The sequence below is a fragment of the Salvelinus namaycush genome, chromosome 2 (genome assembly GCF_016432855.1).
Source record: "Salvelinus namaycush isolate Seneca chromosome 2, SaNama_1.0, whole genome shotgun sequence".
NCBI classification, from domain to species: Eukaryota; Metazoa; Chordata; class Actinopteri; order Salmoniformes; family Salmonidae; genus Salvelinus; species Salvelinus namaycush.
Window position 1 is genome coordinate 15,349,864 of NC_052308.1, and position 27,094 is coordinate 15,376,957.

A 27,094-nucleotide genomic window follows, 5' to 3' on the forward strand; every position below is an offset into this window, starting at 1 on the left:
TTCTTTATCTTTATCACAGGTATTCGTGCCTGAATTTACAATTAGTTAGTGTAGTTAGCCTCGTTAGACACAAACGTTAGCTAGCAAACAATCTGATACATCATCGCTAACTTGTACATCGTTAATGTTCCCCTGAGTTATACTGCTTTCATCACCTGTATGTCTTCATCTGTCAATTTTTTTTCTTAATTTAGCAAACTTATCGGTGGCACCTTTTGCCAATTTCCTGTTCCATCTTCCCGCCATTGTTTTGAAAAGGCAATTTCCATTTTTAGTTGCTGGAAAAATCCAGAAGTTGCCTTTCATAAGGTAGACCAGCCAATGGACCAGACTGTGTGTCTGTGTACTGTATTGCACCAAATATTATTGTGTATACTTACAAGATGCTGGAGTCTCTGCACTAACAATGGGAATCAATGGCTGCAAAGGCAGAAGGCAGGCGGGAGGAAGCGGGAACATTCTAGCCAATGAGATGGCAGATTCGGATGTGAACAACAGACACAACTACGGTATAAAATCTATTTTTGCAAAGTTGGCGCTATGTCACGCACGTCCACTTATATTAGTACATTTGTCACAACCTTAGCGTTACGAAACTTCTATTCGATTATATAGGCCACACGTAGCAAGTTAGCAGTTACATTTAATTTTGGACCAAATTCGATACTCTCATTGACCTCCGTACAAAAAATCCCCACGTCCATGCTTTATTTTCACACAGGTCAGAGTCGGCCTTCTCGCTTCGCCTCTTCCTCTCTTAGTGCACTGGACTTGCAGATAACACATGGTAAGATATCATGAAAGAGACCCTAAAGGACCCGACATTTGAGGAGAGAATCTTCTTGATCTGGACTGCATATGCTTGTTAAGAGCTGAAATTATGGTGCTGGTTTATTTTGAATCTCAGTCCACATGTAAAGTGGGCTTTTTGGATCCCCTGGCTTTTTCAGAGCAACATCAATGGATTGTTTTGTTCTTATCACCACAGCAATGTAGAAAACCTACATGGCTTCACAAGACACCCACACACTCATAATCCTACACACACACACTCATAATCCTACACACACACACACACACAGCCATGGCTACACTCTCATACATAAACACAGTAAGTGTGAAAATGTATATTCCAATAACCACATGCACACAATCATACTCCTACAAAATTAGACAGACCCCCCACATATACCTACACACTGTTCCTCCCACAACAGCCATTACATCATTCCATATCCCACACATCTTACTTACCTCCAGCAGAAGGCAACTCGAGGTTCTCTGCTCACGGTTTTTAGTTGGTATGGTTCATTGTGTTTTGAGATAAGGTCACCGGCTTTAAGGATCTCATATTTGGATTGGATTCTTCGTATTGAGAGTTTAGGAAGGAAGGGACAAGGTACATTGTGTACCCCATAGAAATACATTTAAATGGTTCTACTTATTTCTGTGGTGTACCCGTTATGACAAGTGCAGCATTTAAGGTTGTAGCCTAGCGCCGCCTCAAATCATCCTCTGTGGTTCACTGTTCTGTGTTGCCCTGACAATGTTTTTGAAGTTATTGGCCATGACAAAGCTGCCCTGGTGAAATTATATTAGCCTGTTAAATGCACCGCACAGAAAGCTATGCAACCTTGAGGCTTTCGATCTTTTGAATACTGCCTAAATTAATAATTGAATGTGCTTGAAATGTTGATGGAGAAAAGAAATATGCTTTTGGTGCCCCTAAATTTCTAACACTAGAATAAGCCTGTTACCTACTGCAGGTTTTCCCAGTGTATTCTCTTTCTTTTACCTGTGACTTTTTAGACTGAAAGGTAAAAGAGAACTTAACCAAACCTGTGTATGTCTGTCAGCGGTGGAGTCTGTGTCTGAGCTGCGATTTTTCTAGGGACTGGGAATTGCTATAGGGATCTGTGTTCCTGGTGGGCATCTGTGAGCCTGCTCCCATCCATCTGCATCCAGAGTACAGAGAGACAAAATGTTTTTTCGTGAGCTGTCATGGTTGTCAACTGCCATAGTTGTTACAACCTCCCAGTAGTCTGTGTCAGTGGAGACACAGATACATTCATTGTCATGAAGCATGGAACTACTTTAAACAAAGCTTGACTATATAAAACACCTACAGCACTAAAAAGCACAGCGCCAGTATCAACACCATATTAAGGATAATGTTTTCTCTGTATTCTGACAGAAACCTTGGGAAGTCTGGCCTGAGGGTGTCCTGCCTTGGACTAGGTGAGTGTGAGAGGGGGTGGGGGGGTGGCGGAGGGGATAGGAGACAAAAATGTGTTAGAGGTGACCCAGACTGCTGTTGTTTTCACTAGAAATACACAAAGTGTACCACAGAGGGAATTTATTTCACACCAAATAATTTTCCTAGCAGATATCTTGGAGAGTGAAGATATGCCAGAAATGCCAGCTGAGACCTCCATCTGTTGACTAACACTGTTATGGCAAACTCTGCCAAAGCCTCATCTCTTCTAACTATAATTAAAAAGCTACAGTAATCAGTGTGTGGCGTCACTGCCTCTTCAACACTGCTCTCTCTATGTATCTCTAGTCTGATAGACTACTAACACAGTCTCCCTGTCGTCTCTCTGTAGGAACATGGGTGACGTTCGGAGGGCAGATAACGGATGAGGTGAGAGCAGATGGATTGTGTTTTTTCTGTTATTCTATCAGTCAGTCACTCTCCAGTTTCACAACTATCTACATGCTTCTATAGTCCACTGCTTACACTCTAAACATATTGACACATAGAGAGCCAGAGAAGCAACACGCGTGCCATAGCACGGAAGGTTACAACCCCATGCGGTTACAACCCCATACATGCAGACCGGGTTTTAATAGTTGAAAACACTTAAGCACCGATCAGTGATCTCTCGACCACCTCCCTTCCTCTTTCTTTCCTCTCCCTCGCTCCACTCTCCGGCCAACAGATGGCGGAGCAGCTGTTGTGTCTAGCCTACGAGAACGGCATCAATCTGTTTGACACAGCAGAGGTCTACGCCGCAGGGAAGTGAGTATCATCCAGACTGTCCACATCACATCTTCATGCAGACATCACTTAGATATCAATGACTGCTGAATCACAGGATCATAACACACAAAGCCACATAGCCAAGCAAAGCATAGGCTAACACATGTACTTTAGTGTGTTTGAATGAGCGCTGACCTAACAGGTGGCAATGAATGTATGAGTGTGTTAATTAATGAGATGGGGGACTCATCTAAATTATATGGTGTAGACTCACATTTAGTACCAATAAAGCTGGTGCTGGTCTCCAGTTCTTTCAGTGTGGTCGTGATGTTTTAGCCTACAGCACGCTGAGGGAGTCTCCCAGGCCATCACACATCTTTAGAGATCTCATTCAATTTGATTAAACCTCTGGTTCGGTGGATCTGAGGCCCAGAGGCTCAGATGAAACGCTCACTGATGCACTTACCATGAGTCTGTGCGCCTCTGCGGCCTCCCGCGTAGGTAGTTAGCAGGCATGTTTGCAAATACAAGGCCATACAATTTAATCCACACGTGCCTTGGACAAGGCTGCAAAACCGTTTACATAAACATGAGTGATTAATTGCTCTGTAGCCTTGAGCTCCAGACCTGGGGGTAGAAACACCTCATCATACTGAGTTCTAGTGGTATTTTTGATGAGAGGTCAAGGGTCGATTATTCATGATGGCTTGAATACCAGTAAAGTGATACCGAACAGTGATATTTTGCCAACTCTAACCTTTGTAGGGCTTCATAACATCTCCTCAGACAGCTGTATACACCGTCCTGAATTAATGGATCTTTGTTGTGAGTAAGGATGAACTCCTTTCCAACAATACCTCAGATTAACAGACTCTAACTCTTCTCTAAATCCTCCCCAAGGAAATACTGGTCTCATTGTGTTAATATTATGTAAAAGACTGAAGAAAGAAAATAACAAATTGTTGATGGCTTTATCATTTTGAATTAGAGCTGAGTGTTCAACTGAAATGTCGGTTATTTTTTTGTTCATTGACCAACGTCGGATCAATTATTTTAATTCCATTGTTTGTTGCGCACATTGCGCTGCAGTTTCTCTAGAGATAAATCAGATCGCACTCGAACTGTGTGATGTATTTGGGAGTTGTAGTTTCCAGCAGGCCAGTGTTCTACATAGTTTAGCGCAGAAAATGTGATAATTAACTACCATAATCTATTGCGCGCCTACTTGTCCGTTCTGTGTTTCTTTGACTCGGATACATAGAGAGCAGTTGCTTCGCAAGGAATTTTTACCAGAAAATACATTATCTAAGTTATTGATAGTTGGTATTCAGCAGTTATAAATGTATGCCTTATTTACTTCGAAGAACTACTAAAATAGCGTATTTTGTCAGACACCATAGGCAGTAGCTCTACAGAGATGAGATGGTGACTTGGAATGAAGTAATAGTCATCAAATGAAACAAATGTAATATACACAACAACTGACATATTGTATTAAAGTAAAGTAATGTGAATAAATTATGGTTAATAAGTGAGCAGTAATGGGCAGTCACTACCATCATAAGACGTGTATTAATTGTTTTATTCTGTGTTACAGCATTCAACCCACATAATGCATAGTGCATTTCATGTTTTTTTTTAATTATCGAAACTGAAATTGAAAATTGTGAATACTTTTTAATAATCTAGCCGAAACAGACCCAACCTCAAAAAGCGCTAATCACTCAGCACTATTTTGAATATTTACCAACATGTGGCTTCTGTAGCTGAGCTGTGGAAAGGAGACGACATATCAAACTGCAACATAAGGTAATGGTGGCAAACTTGTAGGACAAGGGAAATAAAGTTGACCTTTACCATCATTCCACACAATGGTGACATTAGAACTGGCAGATCAACAGAGTGACAGATCTGTGTGCCATGCAAATGGACCTGACAGTCTGTCAGAACCATGCATGTCTTCTTGGGTGCTAATCCTGACAGCCTATAGCCTACTGCAAACTGCAGCACTGAGAGGCTTTACACGAGGTGCAGCACACAAACCAGAAGAGAGGGACATTAATGCAGACAGCGGAGCACATATCTACCATGTTTCACACGGTCTCTGTGAAGCACCAGCTCTGGTAATATGAGCACCTCGTCAGTCAAATTCAGTAAAGTGGACTGAGTCTAGATATGGGTATAATTATGTGTTAGTGGCCTCACTGTTGATGTTGCCACAAAGTCAACATTTTGGTTTTGTAGAGTGGATAGAGAGCGGGAGAGAGCCTCCCAACTACAGCCCCGCTACAGCTAAAGGCCTGGTTCTGTGGTTTAGTACGTGTGTGTTTGTTCCCTGGCACTATGACCAAGTCACTGAAACATATTGACAGGGAAACACTGTACAGTACATCGACTGACAGCTAGCGTATTGACCAACACACGCTTACAAACACACTGTAGTGTAGGTGTACACCCATTAGCTTTAACAACCCACTTCTTCACACCAATGTTCCCTAAAAAAAAAATCAGCACTGAGCTAATTTCAGGTCTGCTAAATTCTGTGCAACTTCTAGTGCGTTTACTGTGATCACTGAGGCTGTACCTGCTTTAACTTCTTATGGCTGCAATCTCGTTAACGGGATGATATGACAACAGCCAGTGAAAGTGCAGGGCGCCAAATTCAAACAACAGAAATCTCATAATTCAAATTCCTCAAACATACATGTATCTTATACCATTTTAAAGGTAATCTTGTTGTTAATCCAACCAATGTGTCCGATTTCAAATAGGCTTTACAGCGAAAGCACCACAAACGATTATGTTAGGTCACCGCAAAATCACAGAAAAGCACAGCTATTTTTCCAGCCAAAGACAGGAGTCACAAAAAGCAGAAATAGAGAAAATGAATCACTAACCTTTGATCTTCATCAGATGACACTCATAGGACTTCATGTTACACAATACATATATGTTTTGTTCGATTAAGTTCATATTTATATCCAAAAACCTCAGTTTACATTGGCGCCATGTTCAGAAATGCCTCCAAAATATCCGGAGAAATTGCAGAGAGCCACGTCAAATAACATAAATACTCATCATAAACTTTGATGAAAGATACATGTTTTACATAGAATTAAAGATACACTTGTTCTTGATGCAACCGCTGTGTCAGATTTCAAAAATCTTTACGGCAAAAGCACAATATTCAATAATCTGAGAACAGCGTTCAGCCACAAAAGGAAGCCATACAGTTACCCGCCAAATTGTGCAGTCAACAAAACTCATAAAAAGCATTATAAATCTTCACTTACCTTTGCTGATCTTCGTCGGAATGCACTCCCAGGACTCCCACTTCCACAAGAAATGTTAGTTTTGTTCGGTAATGTCCATCATTTATGTCCAAGTAGCTACTTTTGTTAGCGCGTTTAGTACACAAATCCAAAAGCTTGTACAGGTCCCGCATAACGTCGGACGAAAACTTAAAAAAGTTATATTACAGGTCGAATAAACTTGTCAAACTAAGTATAGAATCAATCTTCAGGATGTTGTTATCATAAATATTCAATAACGTTCCAACCGGAGAATTCCTTTGTGTCTATAGAAGTAATGGAACACAAGTCGATATCATGTGGAATGTGCGTGACCAGGACTTGGCTCTCTGCCAGACCACTGACTCATTCAGCTCTTATTCAGCCCCACATCACAGTAGAAGCTTCATTCGAGGTTCTACAGACTGTTGACATCTAGTGGAAGCCGTAGGCAGTGCAAACAGATCCATATCCTACTGTGTTTTCAATAGGCGATGAGTTGAAAATCGACCAACCTCAGATTTCTCACTTTCTGGTTGGATTTCTTCTCAGGTTTTTGCCTGCCATATGAGTTCTGTTATACTCACAGACATAATTCAAACAGTTTTAGAAACTTCAGAGGGTTTTCTATCCAATACTAATAATAATATGCATATATTAGCAACTATGACTGAGGAGCAGGCCGTTTACGCTGGGCACCTCTGTGCACCTTTCATCCAAGCTACTCAATACTGCCCCTGCAGCCATAAGAAGTTAATTTACAGGTTTAACAGTGGCCAAGTAGGCTACTGTGGCTATTTGATCATAATGTAGGCCTACCAGAGTGGCTTACCATCAAAAACAATGGAGAAATGCATCCCATAACATTTTAACATGGACATCTCTATTCCATCATTCAGCCTACAGTAGCAGACACTGTGTTGTGTTCAATGCAGGCCAACATTCCATGAGACTTGGTGGAAAAAAAGAAGAAAAAAACATGCAGCGCTTGACATTAACCTGTTTATCCACTTTTCCTTCAGACAAGGAGGTGACTGGAAATGTTGTGGTGTTTGCAAGAAATCAATTCACAAAATAAAATGCGGTGTTATTCCCATACCATTATTACAGAGAATCAGACAGGTTATGCTACTCTCTGCCTATTGGCTACTTAGCTTATTCAAGCCTGTCTCAAAATACAACACTGTGAATGCCAGCAGCATACCACCCTGCATACCACTGCTGGCTTGCTTCTGAAGCTAAGCAGGGTTGGTCCTGGTCAGTCCCTGGATGGGAGACCAGATGCTGCTGGAAGTGGTATTGGAGGGCCAGTAGGAGGCACTCTTTCCTCTGGTCTAAAAAAATATCCCAATGTCCCAGGGCAGTGCCCTGTCCTGTGTAGGGTGCTGTCTTTCGGATGGGACGCTAAACGGGTGTCCTGACTCTCTGAGGTCATTAAAGATCCCATGGCACTTATCATAAGAGTAGAGGTGTTAACCCCGGTGTCCTGGCTAAATTCCCAATCTGGCCCTCAAGCCATCACAGTCATCTAATAATCCCCAGTTTACAATTGGCTCATTCATCCCCCTCCTCTCCACTGTAACTATTCCCCAGGTCGTTGCTGTAAATGAGAATGTGTTCTCAGTCAACTTACCTGGTAAAATAAAAAATAAAAAACTGCCCCTTTACCTGACTTGCTTTTCAAAAATATCTAGAAATGTACATGTTTTGTGCTCTTGTAGGAAGCAATCACTCCCTTATTGATGACTACAAATGATCTATAACTGGGCTAATAACTCACTAACAAGCAAAGAATATGAACAAAATGTGCACACGTGACTACATGCAGCTCTTGCTTTGATCTCAAAACATCCGCATCTACTCACGACTGCTCATGCAGTAAACACAGTCCAGTTCAAAGTAAATGGCACAGATCCATATATGGCAATGGTCTATTTGCATATAGGTCTACTGCAGCTCTGATTGTTTATGCTGCACCGGTCTATGTAGAGTACGAGCTGAGTAGTGCATGTCAATGCAAAAGAATCCTACTCCGATGCATTCTGCCTACAACAAAATCTCTTGCGTAGTTTGTTTTGTTTCGGTATGTTGCAAAGTGGCTAATATCGTGTTGATTCGATCACAATTGCCACAGTAAAGGCAAACTCTACAACAGTGGTCACCAACCTTTTCTGAGTCAAGATCACTTTGAGTCAAAATTCAAGCCGAGATCTACCGCTCAGATTTTTTTTTAACATGACTTAAAAAACATAAGCCTATGGAACATTAACCAATTAAAAACAGTACTGTAGCAATGTACGTTATCACCGCATATTGGCTTTGCTTGAATTGCCCTGTCAATGCATTGTTGTTCAGGCCATTTAAAAATATATATATTTCAAAACTTGAAGTAGGCTATATGATCACACCGGTAATAGATCCGTTGTTGTATTACTTGTGACGCACAGCTGAGTGAGCATACATTTACATATATATTTTTTTTGTGGGCTTATTGTGCCTGCATCTGATGGTCAGTCTCAGATGTGGGAGAGAGCATTAGACTGAGGGTCCGCATCTCAACATCCCTCCGCTCTCCCTTTCCTCCACTGACACTGACCAAAAAGTGACTTCCAGATGATGGCGAAACTCAAGTTACACCGCATTATTTCTGCATCGTGCACAAATTAATGTTACTCCTATGAACAGAGAAAGTGAAATATTCCTCGATATTAAAAAAGACCCAAGCCGCTAATAATAACAACTGAAGCCTATAGATACACTTTCCTACTCATTCATTACTGATGCACTGCTTGTTGTAGCTCTGAGTAGAAATAGGAAGAACTCGCATTTTATGGCTTGTAAAAGTGTTGAATACAAAGTGTTGACAATGCTGAGTAAGAACTTAAACATGAACTCACTCATAAAGTTGACAGTTTCTCTCTCTAGTCATGGTTTTAAACTTTTCTGTAGCTTTCTTTTATGCCTGCTACGTTACTGCAAAAACGGTCATCTGCGCCATCTGATTGGCCAGCGGTAGGCCTATAGTGCACTTGATTTGCTCTCTGGGCCCGCCGGGAAGTCAGTTTGTACCTTCAGACACATGAAATGGTTCAAAATGTCAACAGATGATCTACCCAGCGCGCAGGGCAGCTGAATCAGGTGCGCCAACAGCCTGAGACTAATATATATATTTTCTTTAAATAGGAACACAAGGCTTTGTTGTTGGGTTTTAAACAGAAATGTTTGGCGATCGACTAGGAATGACTTGGACATTGACCAGTCGATCGTGATTAACCCGTTGGTGACCACTGCTCTATAATGTATTTTTATTTATTTTTTTGCCCTGTACCCCGTTACCCCGTTCTCCCTAATTTTGTGGTATCCGATTGGTAGTTAGTCTTGTCTCATCGCTGCAAAACCCGTACGGACCAGCCGCACCAATGTGTCGGAGGAAACACAGTGCACCTGGCGACCGTGTCAGCGTGTACTGCGCCCGGCGCCCCACAGGAGTCGCTAGTGCGCGATGGGACAAGGACATCCCTGCTGGCCAAACCCTCCCCTAACCCGGACGACGCTGGGCCAATTGTGCGCCGCCCCATGGGTCTCTCGGTCGCGGCCGGCTGCGACAGAGCCTAGATTCTAACCCAGAATCTCTAGTGGCACAACTAGCACTGCGATGCAGTGCCTTAGACCACTGAGCCACTCGGGAGGCCTGAAAGTTGAGTGAAGTTCAATCTCGTTCTTCTCTGTGGGCTGATATTTTTGCACGGCAGTCCCGGGGAGCAGCGTGGCAGTCTCGGTGCTACTGAGCGTGCGCACAGCTTAGAGGGAGCATTGATGGCATTAGCCTTCTAGAAATTGCCCTCCCTCTCCCTCTCCGCTCCCTCGGCTCAAACCAGCAGGCTGCGCACACAGGCAGAGAGAGGTCTGATGGGGAGGGGGAGAGAGGGATAAGGGAAAGAGAAGCAGAGAGAGGGGAAGAGGCAGAGAGGGGGAGCTCAGCCACTTTGTGCTTGCCATATAGTACACAGAATTCACATTACAGGAAAACATGGCATTTGTTAGCCTTGTAGACCGGCGCTCCCTTCCTCCCTCCCAGTGACAGGAGTCATCCCAGCCCTAATGGAGGCCACGTTGGGCCTAATTGGCACCCCCACTGCTGCTAATGACTGATTGACATGGAGCCTGTTTACACACCAGCCATACCAGCCAGTTCACTGAGTTTAACTCCACACGCTGCAGGAGGGCTTTGTTATAAGTCTATAGAGACACTGGGAAGGGTTGTTAAGAGTTACCACCACACTTTGTGATATCTTCTTTTTCAAAGGCTGTTCTGTTTTCTTTTGCAACATGTTATGTGTAGTTGTTAGTTGACCATGCCCATTATCTGATCTCTCTCTGCCTCTCTCTCTCTCAGGGCTGAGGTTGTGCTGGGGAACGTCATAAAGAAGAAAGGATGGAGGTAGGTTCGTACGGAGGTTACTCTCATAATGAGCCATGTTTCATTTCTGCGCCGTCCCTCTCCTGATAACTGCTCTACCTTATTGGAAGGGAAGTGAGCAGTGTGGTGTACTCCACTGTGCACTGGCAGGCAGGCAGAGAGAGATAAAAGATCAGGCAGGCAGGCAGCAGAGCCATGGCCGTGCTCCTGCTCTTGTGTCCCTCAAAGCTACTGAATAATGGAATGAAAGCGTCTCCTTTACCCAATTTTTTACCTCATCAACCCGTGTGTGTGTGTGCACGCTGTACTGTACTGCACTGTACTGGTTTGACCCCCGGGCCAGGCCAGGTCAAGCCAACTGCCCCATGGCAGTGTTGTACCTCCTTTGTGTGTGTGCAGTATGTGGGTACCTAAAGGGTGTGTTGCGCTTAGTCATCCTGCCAATCATAACATCTAAGGCTCATGGCACGAAAACCATCACCTCCAGATTCCACCACACTATTTCCAGCCCGGCCCTCTGCCCTTGCTCTGATGTCAACCAGAGAACCTTGGAACACCCTCGCTCTGATGTCAACCAGAGAACCTTGGAACACCCTCTCTGTGATGTCAACCAGAGAACCTTGGAACACCCTCTCTGTGATGTCAACCAGAGAACCTTGGAACACCCTCGCTCTGATGTCAACCAGAGAACCTTGGAACACCCTCTCTGTGATGTCAACCAGAGAACCTTGGAACACCCTCTCTGTGATGTCAACCAGAGAACCTTGGAACACCCTCTCTGTGATGTCAACCAGAGAACCTTGGAACACCCTCTCTGTGATGTCAACCAGAGAACCTTGGAACACCCTCTCTGTGATGTCAACCAGAGAACCTTGGAACACCCTCTCTGTGATGTCAACCAGAGAACCTTGGAACACCCTCTCTGTGATGTCAACCAGAGAACCTTGGAACACCCTCTCTGTGATGTCAACCAGAGAACCTTGGAACACCCTCTCTGTGATGTCAACCAGAGAACCTTGGAACACCCTCTCTGTGATGTCAACCAGAGAACCTTGGAACACCCTCTCTGTGCTTCATTGTCTATATATGTTCTGTGTGGTCTCACATGTAATGTGTTTTCTCCCCATTCTCATGTAGACGTTCCAGTCTGGTAATCACAACAAAGATCTTCTGGGGTGGAAAGTAAGTCTCTTCTCTGGTTGTGTGTCTGAATGAGAAATATGGTGCTCTTTGTAATGTGTCTGGGGCTGAGAGTGATTGGCACTGTAATAGAGTATATGTAATGCCATGCAGAGAGTTTCTCCCTCCCAGTGGCCCTCTGGTTAATGTGATTATGTGTAATCCATGCTGTTGTTATAATTAAGCAATAAGGCCTGACTGGGTGTGTTATATTGGTCATATACCACAAACCCCTGAGGTGCCTTATTGCTATTATAAACTGGTTACCAAAGTAATTACAGCAGTAAAAAGACATGGTTTGTCATACCCGTGGTATACGGTCTGATATATCACGGCTGTCGGCCAATCAGCATTTAGGGCTCGAACCACCCAGTTTATAATGGGCTTTTAGTCAAGCTGAAATGTATATATTGGGATGTTACTGTGATGGACTGAATGATATGATGAAAAGAAAAGAAAGCCTTGCTGTGGCTCTCTGCTGTAATTCAACTGATTCTGGAATATGTTTTTGATCCATAGAGCAGAGACTGAAAGAGGGTTGTCCCGAAAACACATTATAGAAGGTAAGTAAGCTCATCCTGTCCTTGATCAAGGGCAGAATGAGAAATTAAATGCTGACATTGCATCAGACAACATCCTGATTAGTCATTTTGGCTCCAGGGAGAAGAGACTCCAATTTGATAATTGTGGACTCTCTTGGGGGTTAGGAGTCTTGCTGAGAAAGATCCTAGTTCCTCTTTTCTCTGAAAAATAACACCTTATTAGAATCACATTATTTGAAAATTCTACCTGCAATATTGAGCACTACCTCGCAATTAGAGCCCGGGGGGGGGGGGCAAAAGGGAATCTCATGTTTATCTGAACACTTGCAGCCATTCTCACGATGCCATTCATGTCACAATGTAATAAAGCAACATTTAAGGCATATTTCTTTGACAATTGCTCTTTTGATTGGCAATTTATGATAATTCATTGTGGGAAAATAGTCAACAATTATTTCCCCAGCGTAAAACAGTATATCAGCAGATATATCGGTATTGTTAAGTTTTGTCCCCCCAAATGTTTTTATTGGCATCAGACCCAAAAAAACATCAGTTGGGCTGTACTCGCAATAGTACACTCAATAAGATATGACTGCAACCATGTCCCTGAACAATAATAGTGTGTGTAACTGTGGCTGTGATGCATGTGGTTGTAGGGTTAAAGGCCTCACTGGAGAGACTGCAGCTAGAGTATGTGGACGTGGTGTTTGCAAACAGACCGGACCCCAACACTCCCATGGAAGGTAAGGAGGAACATCTTGGTCCGCCTCTGTCACTGGCTTCTGCTGTCTGCCTCTTCTCTATTCCCCTGCTGGGTTCTCTCCATCCCATGAGCTTCTCTGACATGCCTATGTCCATTCTAACTCACTAGGCTATATGTTTCTATGTAGTGCATGAAACTATGTCCTCATTTCACCCCATCCTTCCCTACTGGCTTGCTTCCCAATGCCCTGGGGAATGTTAAATATGAGTGAAAACTGCTGGAGCAAAAAATAACACTTTTTTTATTTATTTTTTATTTTTATAATATATGTTTTATTGTCACATGCTGTACACCGGATAGGTGCAGTGAAATGTGTTGTTTTACAACACATTGTTTTAAAACCCGAACTGCACGATCCTATAGAATGTTGGAGAGAAGTTTGCAGAAGACCTTTAAATGACAGAGTATTCTGTGTGTTCTCCCATTGTCATACAGTATTCATCTGTCCTCTATGGGCCATGCTACAGTAGGAAGGTTACAACACCCTCAGACTGTCCCTGTTACTCTGCCCTGACACAGACCATCTCCACTGTTGTTGTACCTAACATTACTCCTGTCATTCTATTTCTGCCTCTCTTGAACCAGGGATAGCTGGTATGTAAAAAAAAAAAAAATGCATGAGCTTTGGATTTATCCATTTCTTTTGTTTAAACCCATCTGCCCTTTTAGGAGTTCAACAGTTGATAAACTGCAGTAGTTCACAGGGAAAGGTTTGAACCTGTACCTGAAGAAGTACTTTGGCCATCTGGTGTACCTCTCTGTCACTAGCCTGAGGACAGAACAGAGAGAGGGAGAGAGTGGTGCTGCTGCTGTGTTAATGTTACAGGCTCTCCTAATCACTCTTTTACTCTCTCTCTTTCTCTCTTTCTCTCTTATCCTCATTGTGTTTGCGCTTTCTGTTTTTGTTGCACACAAGCTCAAACATGGCCATCGGGCAAACTGTAAATGACTTGCTCATGTCTGACTGACTTGCTCTACTTTGGATCAGAACAGTTCGCTACACAGCATTTGTCTCTCTGCTCATTGTAGTGTGTGCGTGTGTATTGTTTTATTTTTGATTGACAGAGACGGTGCGGGCGATGACCCATGTGATCAACCAGGGCATGGCCATGTACTGGGGCACGTCCCGCTGGAGCCCCATGGAGATCATGGTGAGACAAACACACACAGCCTCCTCTCCTTCCGGTCATCATTCTGCCCAGACCCAGTCTCACCACTGGCAATGACATGACACCACTATAACATCCTCTCACTGACTGTGACATATTCTGACCATGACTTCCATAATATTGATTGATTGGCATCACAACCATGGGACCAACATGTAAAGTGTTGGTCTCATGTTTCTTGAGCTGAAATAAAAGATCCCTGAAATTGTTCATGCTTTGATTAGCCAGTGCCTACTGTACAGTACTCTTCAGGCTAACCGCTGCTGTTCCCTGTGTGTCCTGTAGGAGGCGTACTCTGTGGCGCGGCAGTTCAACCAGATCCCTCCCATCTGTGAGCAGGCTGAGTATCACATGTTCCAGAGGGAGAAGGTGGAGGTGCAGCTGCCAGAGCTCTTCCATAAGATAGGTGAGTGGAGCTGGTCTGGACACTGAGATAGCTATTAAAGGTAGACTCAGCAATATGACAGATGAACAAAGTAAACAGCATAGTGGGTCAATTTCTGCAACAACTAAGAGCCTTAAAACACAAAGTTAAAAATGAAGCAAGCTCCTGCAAATGCGCAGATACTGTGTGTGACTTTGTCTTGCATCTTGCTCATAACAATATCTGCGGTGCCGCTCGTAGCAAATGTCATTTAGCTGAGTCTACCTTTTTAAATGATTACGCTGAACAAAAATATAAACACAACATGTAAAGTGTTGGTCCCATGTTTCACGAGCTGAAATAAATAATACCTGAAATTGTTAAAATGCACAAAAAGCTTATTTCTCTAAAATGTTGTGCACAAATTTGTTTCCAGCCCTGTTAGTGAGCAATTTTCCTTTGCCAAGATAATACATCCACATGACAGGTGTGGTATATGAAGAAGCTGATTAAACAGCATGATCATTGCACAGGTGCACCTTGTGCTGGGGACAATAAAAGGCCACTTTGGTATTGTGTTGTGTGACAAAACTGCACATTTTACAGATATCTCAAGTTTTGAGGGAGCATGCAATTGACATGCTAACTGCAGGAATGTCCACCAGAGCTGTTGCCATAGAATTGCATGATAATTTCTCTACCATAAGGTGCCTACAATGTTGTTTTAGAGAATTTGTCTGAATTTGGCGGTACGTTCCACATGTGGGCCTATGCCATCCCAGGACCACCCATGGCTGCACCGCTACCCAGTAATGGGAAATCCATAGATTAGGGCCTAATGAATTTATTTCATTTGACTGATTTCCTTATATGAACTATAACTCAGTAAAATGTTTGAAATTGTTTCATGTTGCGTTTATATTTCTGTTCAGTATAGTATCATTATTATACAGTTATCGGAAGTTTACATTCACTTAGGTTGGAGTCATTAAAACTCGTTTTTCAACCACTCCACAAATGTCTTGTTAACAACTATAGTTTTGACATGTCGGTTAGGACATCTACTGTGTGCATGACACAAGTAATTTTTCCAACAATTGTTGACAGACAATTTATTTCACTTATAATTCACTGTATCACAAATCAGCCAAGACCTCCCCCAAAAAATTGTAGACCTCTACAAGTCTGGTTCATCCTTGGGAGCAATTTCCAAATGCCTGAAGGTACCACGTTCATCTGTACAAACAATAGTATGCAAGTATAAACACCATGGGAACACGCAGCTGTCATACCGCTCAGGAAGGAGATGTGTTCTGTCTCCTAGAGATGAACGTACTTTGGTGCGAAAAGAGCAAATCAATTTCAGAACAACCGCAATGGACCTTGTGAGGATGCTGGAGGAAACAGGTGCAAAAGTATCTATATCCACAGTAAAACGAGTCCTATGTCGACATAACCTGAAAGGCCGCTCAGCAAGGAAGAAGCCACTGCTCCAAAACCACCATAAAAAAAGCCAAACTACGGTTTGCAACTGCACATGGGGACAAAGATCCTATTTTTTGGAGAAATGTCCTCTGGTCTGATGAAACAAAAATTGAACTGTTTGGCCATAATGACCATTTGTTATGTTTGGATGAAAAGGGGGGAGGCTTGCAAGCCGAAGAACACCATCCCAACCGTGAAGCATGTGGGTGGCAGCATCATCTTGTGGGGGTGCTTTGCTGCAGGAGGGACTGGTGCACGTCACAAAATAGATGGCATCATGAGGAATAAATTATGTGGATATATTGAAGCAACATCTCAAGACATCAGTCAGGAAGTTAAAGCGTGGTCGCAAATGGGTCTTCCAAATGGACAATGACCCCAAGCATGCATCACAAAGCCTTGACCTCAATCCTATAGAAAGTTTGTGGGCAGACCTGAAAAAGTGTGTGCAAGCAAGGAGGCCTACATACCTGACTCAGTTACACCAGCTCTGTCAGAAGGAATGGGCCAAAATTCACCCAACTTATTGTGGGACGCTTGTGGAAGGCTACCCGAAACGTTTGACCCAAGTTAAACAATTTAAAGGCAATGCTACCAAATACTAATTCAGTGTATGTAAATTTCTGACCCACTGGGAATGTGATGAAAGAAATAAAAGCTGAAAGAAATAATTCTCTCTACTATTATTCTGACATTTCACATTCTTAAAATATAGTGGTGATCCTAACTGAGCTAAGACAGGGAATTTTTGCTGGGATTAAATGTCAGGAATTGTGAAACTGAGTTTAATTGTATTTGGCTAAGGTGTATGTAAACTTCCGACTTCAACTGTAACTCTAATATGTAATTCTATGATTGCGTAGATATAAGTATGCTCCCTCTACCAAAGGTTTCTTTGTCAATTTTGTGTTTTTCTTGGTAAATACCGGATGCTGTCCTGTCTCCTATTTTTGGACAACTTAGTATAGACGGAACAGCATATTTGGACTGAGTGGTGATGGTGACGGCGCTGACCCAATGTTCCCATGTTTTCAGGTGTGGGGGCGATGACATGGTCACCGCTGGCCTGTGGGATCATCTCAGGGAAATACGACAGTGGGGTACCACCTTACTCCCGCGCCTCTCTTAAGGTAGCGTTTCCCCCACCACTCTCCTGCCCCCCTGTTCACCTCTTTGGTTTCTCCTTTGGTCTCATGTCAGCCCCTCTTCTCCCCCACCCCTCTCCTGCCCCCCTGTTCACCTCTTTGGTTTCTCCTTTGGTCTCATGTCAGCCCCTCTTCTCCCCCACCCCTCTCCTGCCCCCCTGTTCACCTCTTTGGTTTCTCCTTTGGTCTCATGTCAGCCCCTCTTCTCACCCACCCCTCTCCTGCCCCCCTGTTCACCTCTTTGGTTTTTGCTTTGGTCTCATGTCAGCCCCTCTTCTCCCCCAGCCCTCTTCTTATCCTGGCTGGTTCCTGTCTTAACGGCTGTTTTCTGTGTCTTTCAGGTTCTAGAACTTGGTGTCTCCTAGATGCGTTTGTTTTTGAGTGCCCTGTGACGACATACTCTGTGTATGCATTCTGTTTACCAACTCTGTAGCAACTCCACCACCAGCAGTTATTTGGTGGTGTCAACACAAGCATCTTATCTCACATTTCACACACACACAGAGGCACGTGCATGCACACTCACACGCGCGCGCACACACACACACACAGAGGCACGTGCATGCACACTCACACGCATACACACACACACACACACACACACACACACACACACACACACACAGAGATCAAATGACAGCAACATGCATATACTGCATCACACATTCAGAAACTATGGCTTACTCTGTGCCTGTGTTGTTGCAGAAGCATGCAGGGTTGCTATGGTCTTTTAACCCTGTACAGTTAAGGAAACCATTTCTCCATCTAACTACGTGGATAATGTTCTCCTGAGTAGAGCTTTGCATACGGATCATTAATTCGTATGTTGTGGTGTTGGCGCCTGATCAACGACAGTGTGGGTGGCTGATCCAATCACTGATGGGTTGCTTGTTCCTGATCTTGTCATTGGATTACACAGGCTATTACACAGGAAATTAAATCCCTTTGTCAAGGTTGCTTTTAGCCTGTTGAAATATGTTGACTGTACATTCATATATTTGCAAAATAACAATTGTTTTAGTGTTTAAAAGGAATTATACACAATCGCAACAAGAATTATACATTTATTTAGATCCTGGAACAAACGTGTGTTTGCACTGTATGTGTGTGAAACGTGAGAGATGAGCCAGAGTTGACCAGGCAGAGATGAGCCAGAGAGGGTCCTCCTCCTCTCTGCCTGCTGGGGGCTGTACAATAGACGAGTGTTGACAACCAGACCCTGGTCTACCAAACTGAGTCACGTGTTTAAAAGCAGGCCCTGGTCTACCAAACTGAGTCACGTGTTTAAAAGCAGGCCCTGGTCTACCAAACAGAGTCACGTGTTTAAAAGCAGGCCCTGGTCTACCAAACAGAGTCATGTGTTTAAAAGCAGGCCCTGGTCTACCAAACAGAGTCATGTGTTTAAAAGCAGGCCCTGGTCTACCAAACTGAGTCACGTGTTTAAAAGCAGGCCCTGGTCTACCAAACTGAGTCACGTGTTTAAAAGCAGGCCCTGGTCTACCAAACTGAGTCACGTGTTTAAAAGCAGGCCCTGGTCTACCAAACTGAGTCACGTGTTTAAAAGCAGGCCCTGGTCTACCAAACTGAGTCACGTGTTTAAAAGCAGGCCCTGGTCTACCAAACTGAGTCACGTGTTTAAAAGCAGGCCCTGGTCTACCAAACAGAGTCACGTGTTTAAAAGCAGGCCCTGGTCTACCAAACAGAGTCACGTGTTTAAAAGCAGGCCCTGGTCTACCAAACAGAGTCACGTGTTTAAAAGCAGGCCCTGGTCTACCAAACAGAGTCACGTGTTTAAAAGCAGGCCCTGGTCTACCAAACAGAGTCACGTGTTTAAAAGCAGGCCCTGATCTACCAAACAGAGTCACGTGTTTAAAAGCAGGCCCTGGTCTACCAAACAGAGTCACGTGTTTAAAAGCAGGCCCTGGTCTACCAAACAGAGTCACGTGTTTAAAAGCAGGCCCTGGTCTACCAAACAGAGTCACGTGTTTAAAAGCAGGCCCTGGTCTACCAAACAGAGTCACGTGTTTAAAAGCAGGCCCTGCTCGACACAGGTGGTGCAGTGCCTCAATGTTGGGCAGGGCTGTGTTTTTTAGCAGGTGTGCTGTTTCAACAGGGCTACCAGTGGTTGAAGGACAAGATCTTGAGCGAGGAGGGCCGGCGTCAGCAGGCAAAGTTGAAAGAGCTGCAGGCAATCGCGGAGCGGCTGGGCTGCAGTCTGCCCCAGCTCGCCATCGGTACGCCGACACACACTGCCGCTCTCTCTCTCTCTGTCTGTCTGTCCGTTCCTCGTCCCTCTGGTGGTTATCAGCTGTTGGTTTGTGTGTGAGAATGTTTGTCTGTATTGTGTTGTATGTCTGTTTGTGGTAATCTAGTTCTTAGACGCTAGAGCAGCCAGGATGCTTTTCCTAAACCCAAGTCAGCTTTATCAAGCCAGTGGTAATAACTTGCTACTGATTCTGTTGTTGAGTTTACTGTCGCGTGCACTGGGGTGTGTGTGTATATACGACGAGCAAGTGTCCCTATTCCCCACGTCAGCAGTAACATGGAATCGCAGACATAAATCTGAGCCGAATGGAGCGAGAGGGAAGGAGCCTGTTGACAGATTCCCAGCTCTGTGGAGGGCTATTAAAGCGTGGCAGATGAGAGAGGGAGACTGTCCCGGGACCACCATTCTATGTCACCCGAGAGTCGCTACATTGGAAAAAAATACCTCCTGGCTTGACCCGTTAGTTACCTAAAGCCTGTTATTTTACACACTTGATAGCCTAGCTTTAGGGCTGTTGTATGTTTAAAGTAGCTGTGTGATGTCATAGATGGCATTGGCCTAAGGTGCGTTCAGTTCGCTTGAACGTTTGCTACATTGCGGAACAGTTTGTACAAAACAACACCTTTCCCCAAAACGTTCTGGTATGATCTTGAACAGACTGAGTTACATTTCTTCTGTTTGGTGGGTATGGCGGGGTGTGGCTTGAAGTAATGAGGGACGTATTTAAAGGGGGCAGTGGCTATGCTGACAACCCACAACGCAAACCCTCCTCGTTTTTCAACTGGTCGTTCAGTACAGAATTGTTTTCGTTCAATTGAACGTTCCAGAACGTAAAAACGCAGCCTTGGCCTGTGAGTGAATAATCCCTGTCATCTGTTTGACATATACATGTAATCTACTACACCTATCCTGTCGTGAGGATCCTTGGTTTTTAAGTTAAATCCTGGGAAAGCCTGAGATTTGGTGGGTGAGACCTGTTCCTGGAAGTGGATTCTGTCTCATCATCACCAGTGTGTCTGGAGGTTCTAATCCCACACAGTGTTTGAACACACTGGCATAACGTCTCCGTACAGAAGTACACTAATCATTTTAGACAATATCACATCTCCAGATCTAGATTAGTGAAGACAGACAGGTGGGGTTGTGTTCTGGGTGTGTATGTTCAGGAAGGGTAGGTTATGTTAATTGTGTGTGTTTGTGTTGTTGTATCTGGGGTGCATGTCTAGTAGTTATATTTTGTGGAGAGACATGATTAGGTGTTTGTGACACGTATGAGGCAGTGTTATACAATACATGTGTCTAGCATGTTGGTGTTAGGTCTATATGTGTTTAGTATGTTTGAGGCACTGGTGGGGAGGGACAGGGTTATGTGGGAGAGAAAGACCTGTTTGTGTAGTATATTGGGGTGTCATTGCTGTTTACCCGTCCCCTACAGCGTGGTGCCTACGGAACGAAGGGGTGAGCTCCGTCCTATTGGGGGCGTCCAGCACCGACCAGCTGATGGAGAATATAGGAGCAATACAGGTGAGACCACACAGTGAGGGTCCAGATGAGACCACACAGTGAGGGTCCAGGTGAGACCACACAGTGAGGGTCCAGGTGAGACCACACAGTGAGGGTCCAGGTGAGACCACACAGTGAGGGTCCAGGTGAGACCACACAGTGAGGGTCCAGGTGGGTGTGTCTGAGCAAGAGAAAGTGTGTAGATTTGCATAATTTGTCAATGCGTTTTGATAATCAACATTTTTAACTCCCTTCGAGTCCATAACAATGATGTCACATTCCTAAAATGGCTGTCCCTTATGGCCCTTTTTATAAAGCAAAACATTTCAAATTTCAGTCGAAGTGGGATTTGTGAACCAGAACCTTCTATGTGTTCTTATTTATTATGTACTACATTCAGTGTGGCATTGTGTTCAAGAGCTGTAACGGCTGTACTTTGTGTGTGTGGGCGTGGGCTTTTGTGTGTGTGTTCAGCATATATGTGTGTGTGTGTGTGTGTGTGTGTGTGTGTGTGTGTGTGTGTGTGTGTGTGTGTGTTCAGCATATGTGTGTTCTCCCTCAGTGCATTTGATATTTAGTTTCCAAATGTTATGTCCACATTACCAGGGGCAACATACAATACTATATATACAATGTTATGTCCACATTACCAGGGGCAACATACAATACTATATATACAAATGTTATGTCCACATTACAGGGGCAACATACAATACTATATATACAAATGTTATGTCCACATTACAGGGGCAACATACAATACTATATATACAAATGTTATGTCCACATTACCAGGGGCAACATACAATACTATATATACAAATGGTACAAAGTATGTGTGATCTTTACAAGTGAACCACTACCATCTTGCCTTCTCTGTTTTCTTCAATGCATCTGTAATTTCTCCTGCAGGTTCTTCCCAAACTATCCTCCTCCATCACGCACGAGGTAGATAGCATCCTGGGGAACAAGCCGTACAGTAAAAAGGACTACCGTTCCTAACGCTTCGCCACCGCGCCAGTCAGCCAGGGCTGCACCAGGACTGCAGCGCAGGTCCATGCCCCACCTTTGCCTGATCCTCTGTTTGCTTGAGCTTTACTGAATGAGACCCCGGCGCATGAGTCTGGCCCCACCTCGGCCACCCTGGGGAGCCTCATTTAGACTTACAGGGAAAAGAAAAGGATGATCAAATAGATACGTGACCTCCGCAATGGAAGGAAGGATAGATAGAAAAAATACAGAGAACAGGGGTTAACTAGATGAATCTGTTATACATACAATTCAGCCGAAGCTGCAGTTTAAAAACCGAAGAAAATATTATTTCTAAAAATAAAAAGCACACGCTTGCTTGGCAGACAGATATTATTTTATTTTTGGGGGAATAAAATCTAAATACTGAATGCTTACCAATGGAATTTAAGTTTTTACAAATATACAACAAATAATCTGTTGCACATGTATAGCAACACATTTGTTTTTTGGAGTTCTGTTTCCAATTGCCTGTACATGTCCATAACAGTTTCTCTTAAACATCTGTTTTATTTGTGTTGTCTACATAATCTGTGTACCAGCCTCCTTGCAGGCAGAACAGTCAGTATTGTACAGTTCAGTCATTGAGAGGTTATTGAACATGTGAGAGGATGAAATAACTAAACCATCTCACTCATGGTCAGTCATTTCAGTGTAGAATCAGGATCTTCTCTCCTGTTTCAGTTTCCTATCTGTTCCCCTCAGTCAATCTGGTCTCCACAGTGCTGGTTCTGCCAGGCTTGATCCTGATGCTCTGACTAACCCCTAGTCTGAGTCCCACCTCTGAGCTGCACTAACTGCACCAGCCAGGTGGAGCAGGGTGTAGGACTGCCCCCTAGTGGAAGGATTTAGCTCTGCTCTGAGCTCTGCTCCTCGTGCGCCAGGCCTGTCATCTGTCAATAAGAACCTTGAGCAGGCTAGTGTTTGATTGCCATAGAAAGGGTTAATTACTGGCCATGTAAATGATGGCTGTATCTGTATTTACCTTTGTGTGGCAGTGTTACTTTCTGAAGTTTTACGGTAACTGCATCAGACGTAATGGTCTTAATTGTGCTACTCAGTCAGTTTTACAGACCTCTTTATTAGTCATTTTAGAGCAAATTCTCGTGAAAATGGCACATTACCTAAATTGTGCTCAATGTGTGTGTGTGCGTTGCCTTATTTAGGCTCATTTTGAGCTGTGCTGGGCTGAGACAGCAGGTCCATAGTTGCCATTGGCCATCAGGGCACAGACTGGTCTTGAGCCCCGTTTATGCCTCGTTCTGATATGAATCCTTTGTCCTGATCTTGTCCACATTCTGATTGTGCCTACATTTTCAGACCGGTGTAGATGACTAAAAGACGAATTGTGATCTTCCTGACCAACTCTGGAGGTAGTCAGGCACGCATTGTGTCTGGATATCTTACAAGTGTAGACAGATCTGGAAAGAGAAACCATTTAAATTATCATTATTCTGCTTTTTAAAATCATGACAGGTGACAACATTGACCTATGGCATCAATATGTGTTTTAAAATGAATACATATTATTTTGAAAGAATAACTGTCAAATCATTTGCATGCAGGGAGGGACCAGGAAATCTGCGGACACAGTAGACGGATATGAGACACATTTTAATACCATGTGTAGATCTATTTCAGAAAATGTGGACACAATCAGATCATGGACAAGATCAGCACAAAGGGCGCAAGTTATGAACAAGGCTTGAGACAGTAGTCCCTGGTATATGGAAAGACTCATTGGTTTTAGTGGCAGCTGTTCCTGCCCAATCAGAGTGAAGACTGACGTGTGACATATGCGTGCGAGGCTTACTAGGAAGAAAAGGCTGGTTTGTGACAGCAGCTCAGGGATTGGAACAGGGAATGTGTGTACTTGTTTGTATACCTGGTTAGTAAGATGTATTTAATGTGTACGTCTTTCTTTCATGTGTGGATGGGGACCTGTCCAATGTCCAACCAAGACATTGTCACGTGGCTTGAGTCAAAGATATTCCAACATCTTTCAGCAACACATCTAAGTGTCTGTCGCTTGTTGGAAGAGTATAGCGACCGACTTAAAACGCGTACTATCTAGCTTATTATCTATGGACTCTCTTCACGTGTACAGCATAATCACTTGACCATACTGTTCTATGCTTATACCCACATATACAGTACACATGCATTGTACACTACTTATGGAATGATCCGTTTATTTTCAGATGGCAGATGATAATCAATACATTTTCCATAATCGTATACATTGCACACTGAAGACATCTGACGCTGCCCTGGATCAGTATTCACTCTCTAGCTGTTGGGTCCTCTTACTGTGAGACAAAGTGGAGAGCATGTGATACATACATCCTCCAGCATGAGCCCTCGTCCCCCAGCCTATGGGGATTATTCTGACAAGCAAGGGCATGCTTACAAGTGGAAATATAAGGAATACTCGCTAACATCTCATTCTCAGATTCAATGATTACAGTTGTATAGTACGGTAGTGTCAGTGAGTATGACTAAATGTAATGGTGGGTGAGGTTTGGATGCTTCTCAGGCAAAGTGAAGAGGTGTGTATGCTTTGCTAGATCCTCTGGTCAGACAACAAATACTTGGTATAGTGGAAACAAATGCTCCTTTGTTTTTAGCATCTATGAGTTAAATATAAACTGTGTACATTTGATTTGCTGTGTCTGGCAATGTATGTCTGAGTGAATTAGTAGAAAAGGCCAATGTGGTTTTCTCAATAAAATAGAACTCTCAGTTTAATATTTGTTCATGATTTTCTGTCTTATTGTCTTCAGCAGGGAAATGACTGTAAAACATTCAGCACAAATGTTTAATAAATAAAATAGCTCAAAGGCATTGCCACAACAATGAGTGTTTTCCATGGATGTATTTTGGTGGTCTTTGTCACAATATCAATTCAATTTGATATGTACATGCACAGAGCTGTGCACTGATTTGCCTGGTGATAATTGTGATGGTGTTGAGTGCAACTCTAGGCTGCCCTGTAGAGGGTGATGAGAACCACAGAGCTCATCAATTTTCTGGCTTGCTCCTTACTGGCATATTGGGCTAGGAAAGCAGTATGAGTACTAGTAAAGCACAATGGGGTTTTATTAGCAGAATTTGATCTGAATATAGTAATATCCTACTAAAGGTTGTTGTCCCTGCTGTGTTTGACTTTAAACAGCATTGATACACCACACATGATGAACTACTGTCCGTATAGATTGGCTGCATTGTGTTCACAGTAGAACTGGCACTCCTTGGGCTGCTCCTACCATCTCCTGGTCAATTCAAGCCTTTTCAGGAGTACCTGCTTGTCACCCTTGGTGGTCTAGGACCTCTGTGTGTGTGTGTGTGTGTGTGTGTAAGTCGGGCTGTTTAGTGAGTAGACTCGTCATTGCAGCGTTAGGGTCTCTGTTCCAGTGTGTTTTGATCTGTCCAGTGCTCCCTCCACACAGCCACTGTAACATATTATAGTATTGATGTTACTATCAGCTCAGACCGCTATGACATTAGACCTGCAGATTAATGACGCTCATCTCACAGAATGCTGTATGTTAGAGATCATTTTTTTATGTTCTGGCCTTTAAAGCTGAGGATTTTTATTTTTTTCACCATGCTGCATTTTCCTCTGTTAATATTGTATCAATGTAAAGATTGACAAAAATAAGCAATTTATTTGTATTGTGTATGCATTGTCATATCTCTTGTATGTACATAGTTTGACCTTTTTGTATATAGTTATGGTTGTGATCACCTCTGCCTTTTCATTCTTTTTTTATTTTCATTTGCGGGCATTGCTAACTGCACTGTGCTTGAATCTGAATTTAGACAAAATGTACAGGTTTGGTCTTTAATAAAATGACAATGGAAAAAATATGAATTTGAAAAACAACACTTCCATGTGTCTGTTTCATTCATTGATTGTTTTTATCTTATGGGTTATGAACTGGGTGTCCTGATTAGAAAATCCTGTCCATGGTCTTGACCTGTATACAATATATACTACAGAAATATAAATATATGTAAGAGCACTTTATACATGTAAAAACAAACAAAGTACTGTATAATATTACCGGGATGAGCCAACTATCTGCTCGGGTCATATGGTTCCTGATTCACTGCAATCCAAAGGGGTGAACTAAACATTGAGGATATGGATCAAAATTGCCCAATCAAACACTGGTAAACAAATGTACTGAACATAATGTAGTTAATCTACTGGCCAACATACAGTAGATTAAAGCACAATAGCACCAATGTGTATAACAAGTCAATTCATATGTACATCAAACATAACTACTGCATTTACTGAAAATGTATCTCTGGTGGACAGACTACGAACATCTGAGCGGATTAACTAAGATTAACTTGCAATAGACATATTATACGGGACTGGATTTATAAAGAACTTTTTCAGGTGCTCAAAGCGCTTTACATTGTATGATATGGATTCATCATCTTCTCCTACACTATATAGATACATGGATTGGTTTTGATGGGTGATGTATTGCCTTTGATGGCTTCGTAAGAGCAGATGACATACAAATGAATAATTGACTGTATATGATGTAAAACTAAACACATTTGTATAGTGATTGCTCTGAAAAAAACGCCAAATATATACAGTGCCTTGCAAAAGTATTCATCCCCCTTCGCGTTTTTCCTATTTTGTTGCATTACAACCTGTAATTTAAATGGATTTTAATTTGGATTTCATGTAATGGACATATGGACAAAATAGGGCAAATTGGTGAAGTGAAATTATTATTTATTTTTAAAGTGGTGCATGCATATGTATTTCGCCCCTAAATAAGATCTGGTGCAACCAATTACCTTCAGAAGTCACATAATTAGTTCAAGTCCACCTGTGTGCAAGCTAAGTGTCACATGATCTCAGTATATATACAGTTGAAGTCGGAAGTTTACATACACTTAGGTTGGAGTTATTCAAACTCATTTTTC

General features: G+C 43.1%; 1 protein-coding gene across 1 annotated transcript; it reads left to right on the top strand.

Moving 5' to 3' along the window:
• The first annotated feature begins 2,196 nt into the window (after nucleotides 1-2,196).
• LOC120059366 (voltage-gated potassium channel subunit beta-2-like) lies at nucleotides 2,197-26,018 on the top strand. Its single transcript, XM_039008373.1, has 13 exons — nucleotides 2,197-2,238; nucleotides 2,607-2,644; nucleotides 2,943-3,022; nucleotides 10,670-10,714; nucleotides 11,831-11,875; nucleotides 12,392-12,435; nucleotides 13,071-13,157; nucleotides 14,243-14,328; nucleotides 14,632-14,752; nucleotides 17,231-17,325; nucleotides 19,454-19,574; nucleotides 21,042-21,130; nucleotides 22,022-26,018. Exons 3-13 carry the CDS (start codon nucleotides 2,943-2,945, stop codon nucleotides 22,109-22,111), a joined length of 903 nt encoding a protein of 300 aa, XP_038864301.1. The 5' UTR covers nucleotides 2,197-2,238; nucleotides 2,607-2,644; the 3' UTR covers nucleotides 22,112-26,018.
• The last annotated feature ends 1,076 nt before the right edge of the window (nucleotides 26,019-27,094 follow it).

Excerpts from the sequence above, each read along its gene's own strand:
- LOC120059366 (XM_039008373.1), top strand. The coding sequence starts at position 2,943 with ATGGCGGAGCAGCTGTTGTGTCTAGCCTACGAGAACGGCATCAATCTG. Across the intron at positions 11,876-12,391 it reads AAGATCTTCTGGGGTGGAAA|AGCAGAGACTGAAAGAGGGT; the intron begins GTAAGTCTCTTC and ends TTTGATCCATAG. Across the intron at positions 19,575-21,041 it reads TCTGCCCCAGCTCGCCATCG|CGTGGTGCCTACGGAACGAA; the intron begins GTACGCCGACAC and ends CGTCCCCTACAG.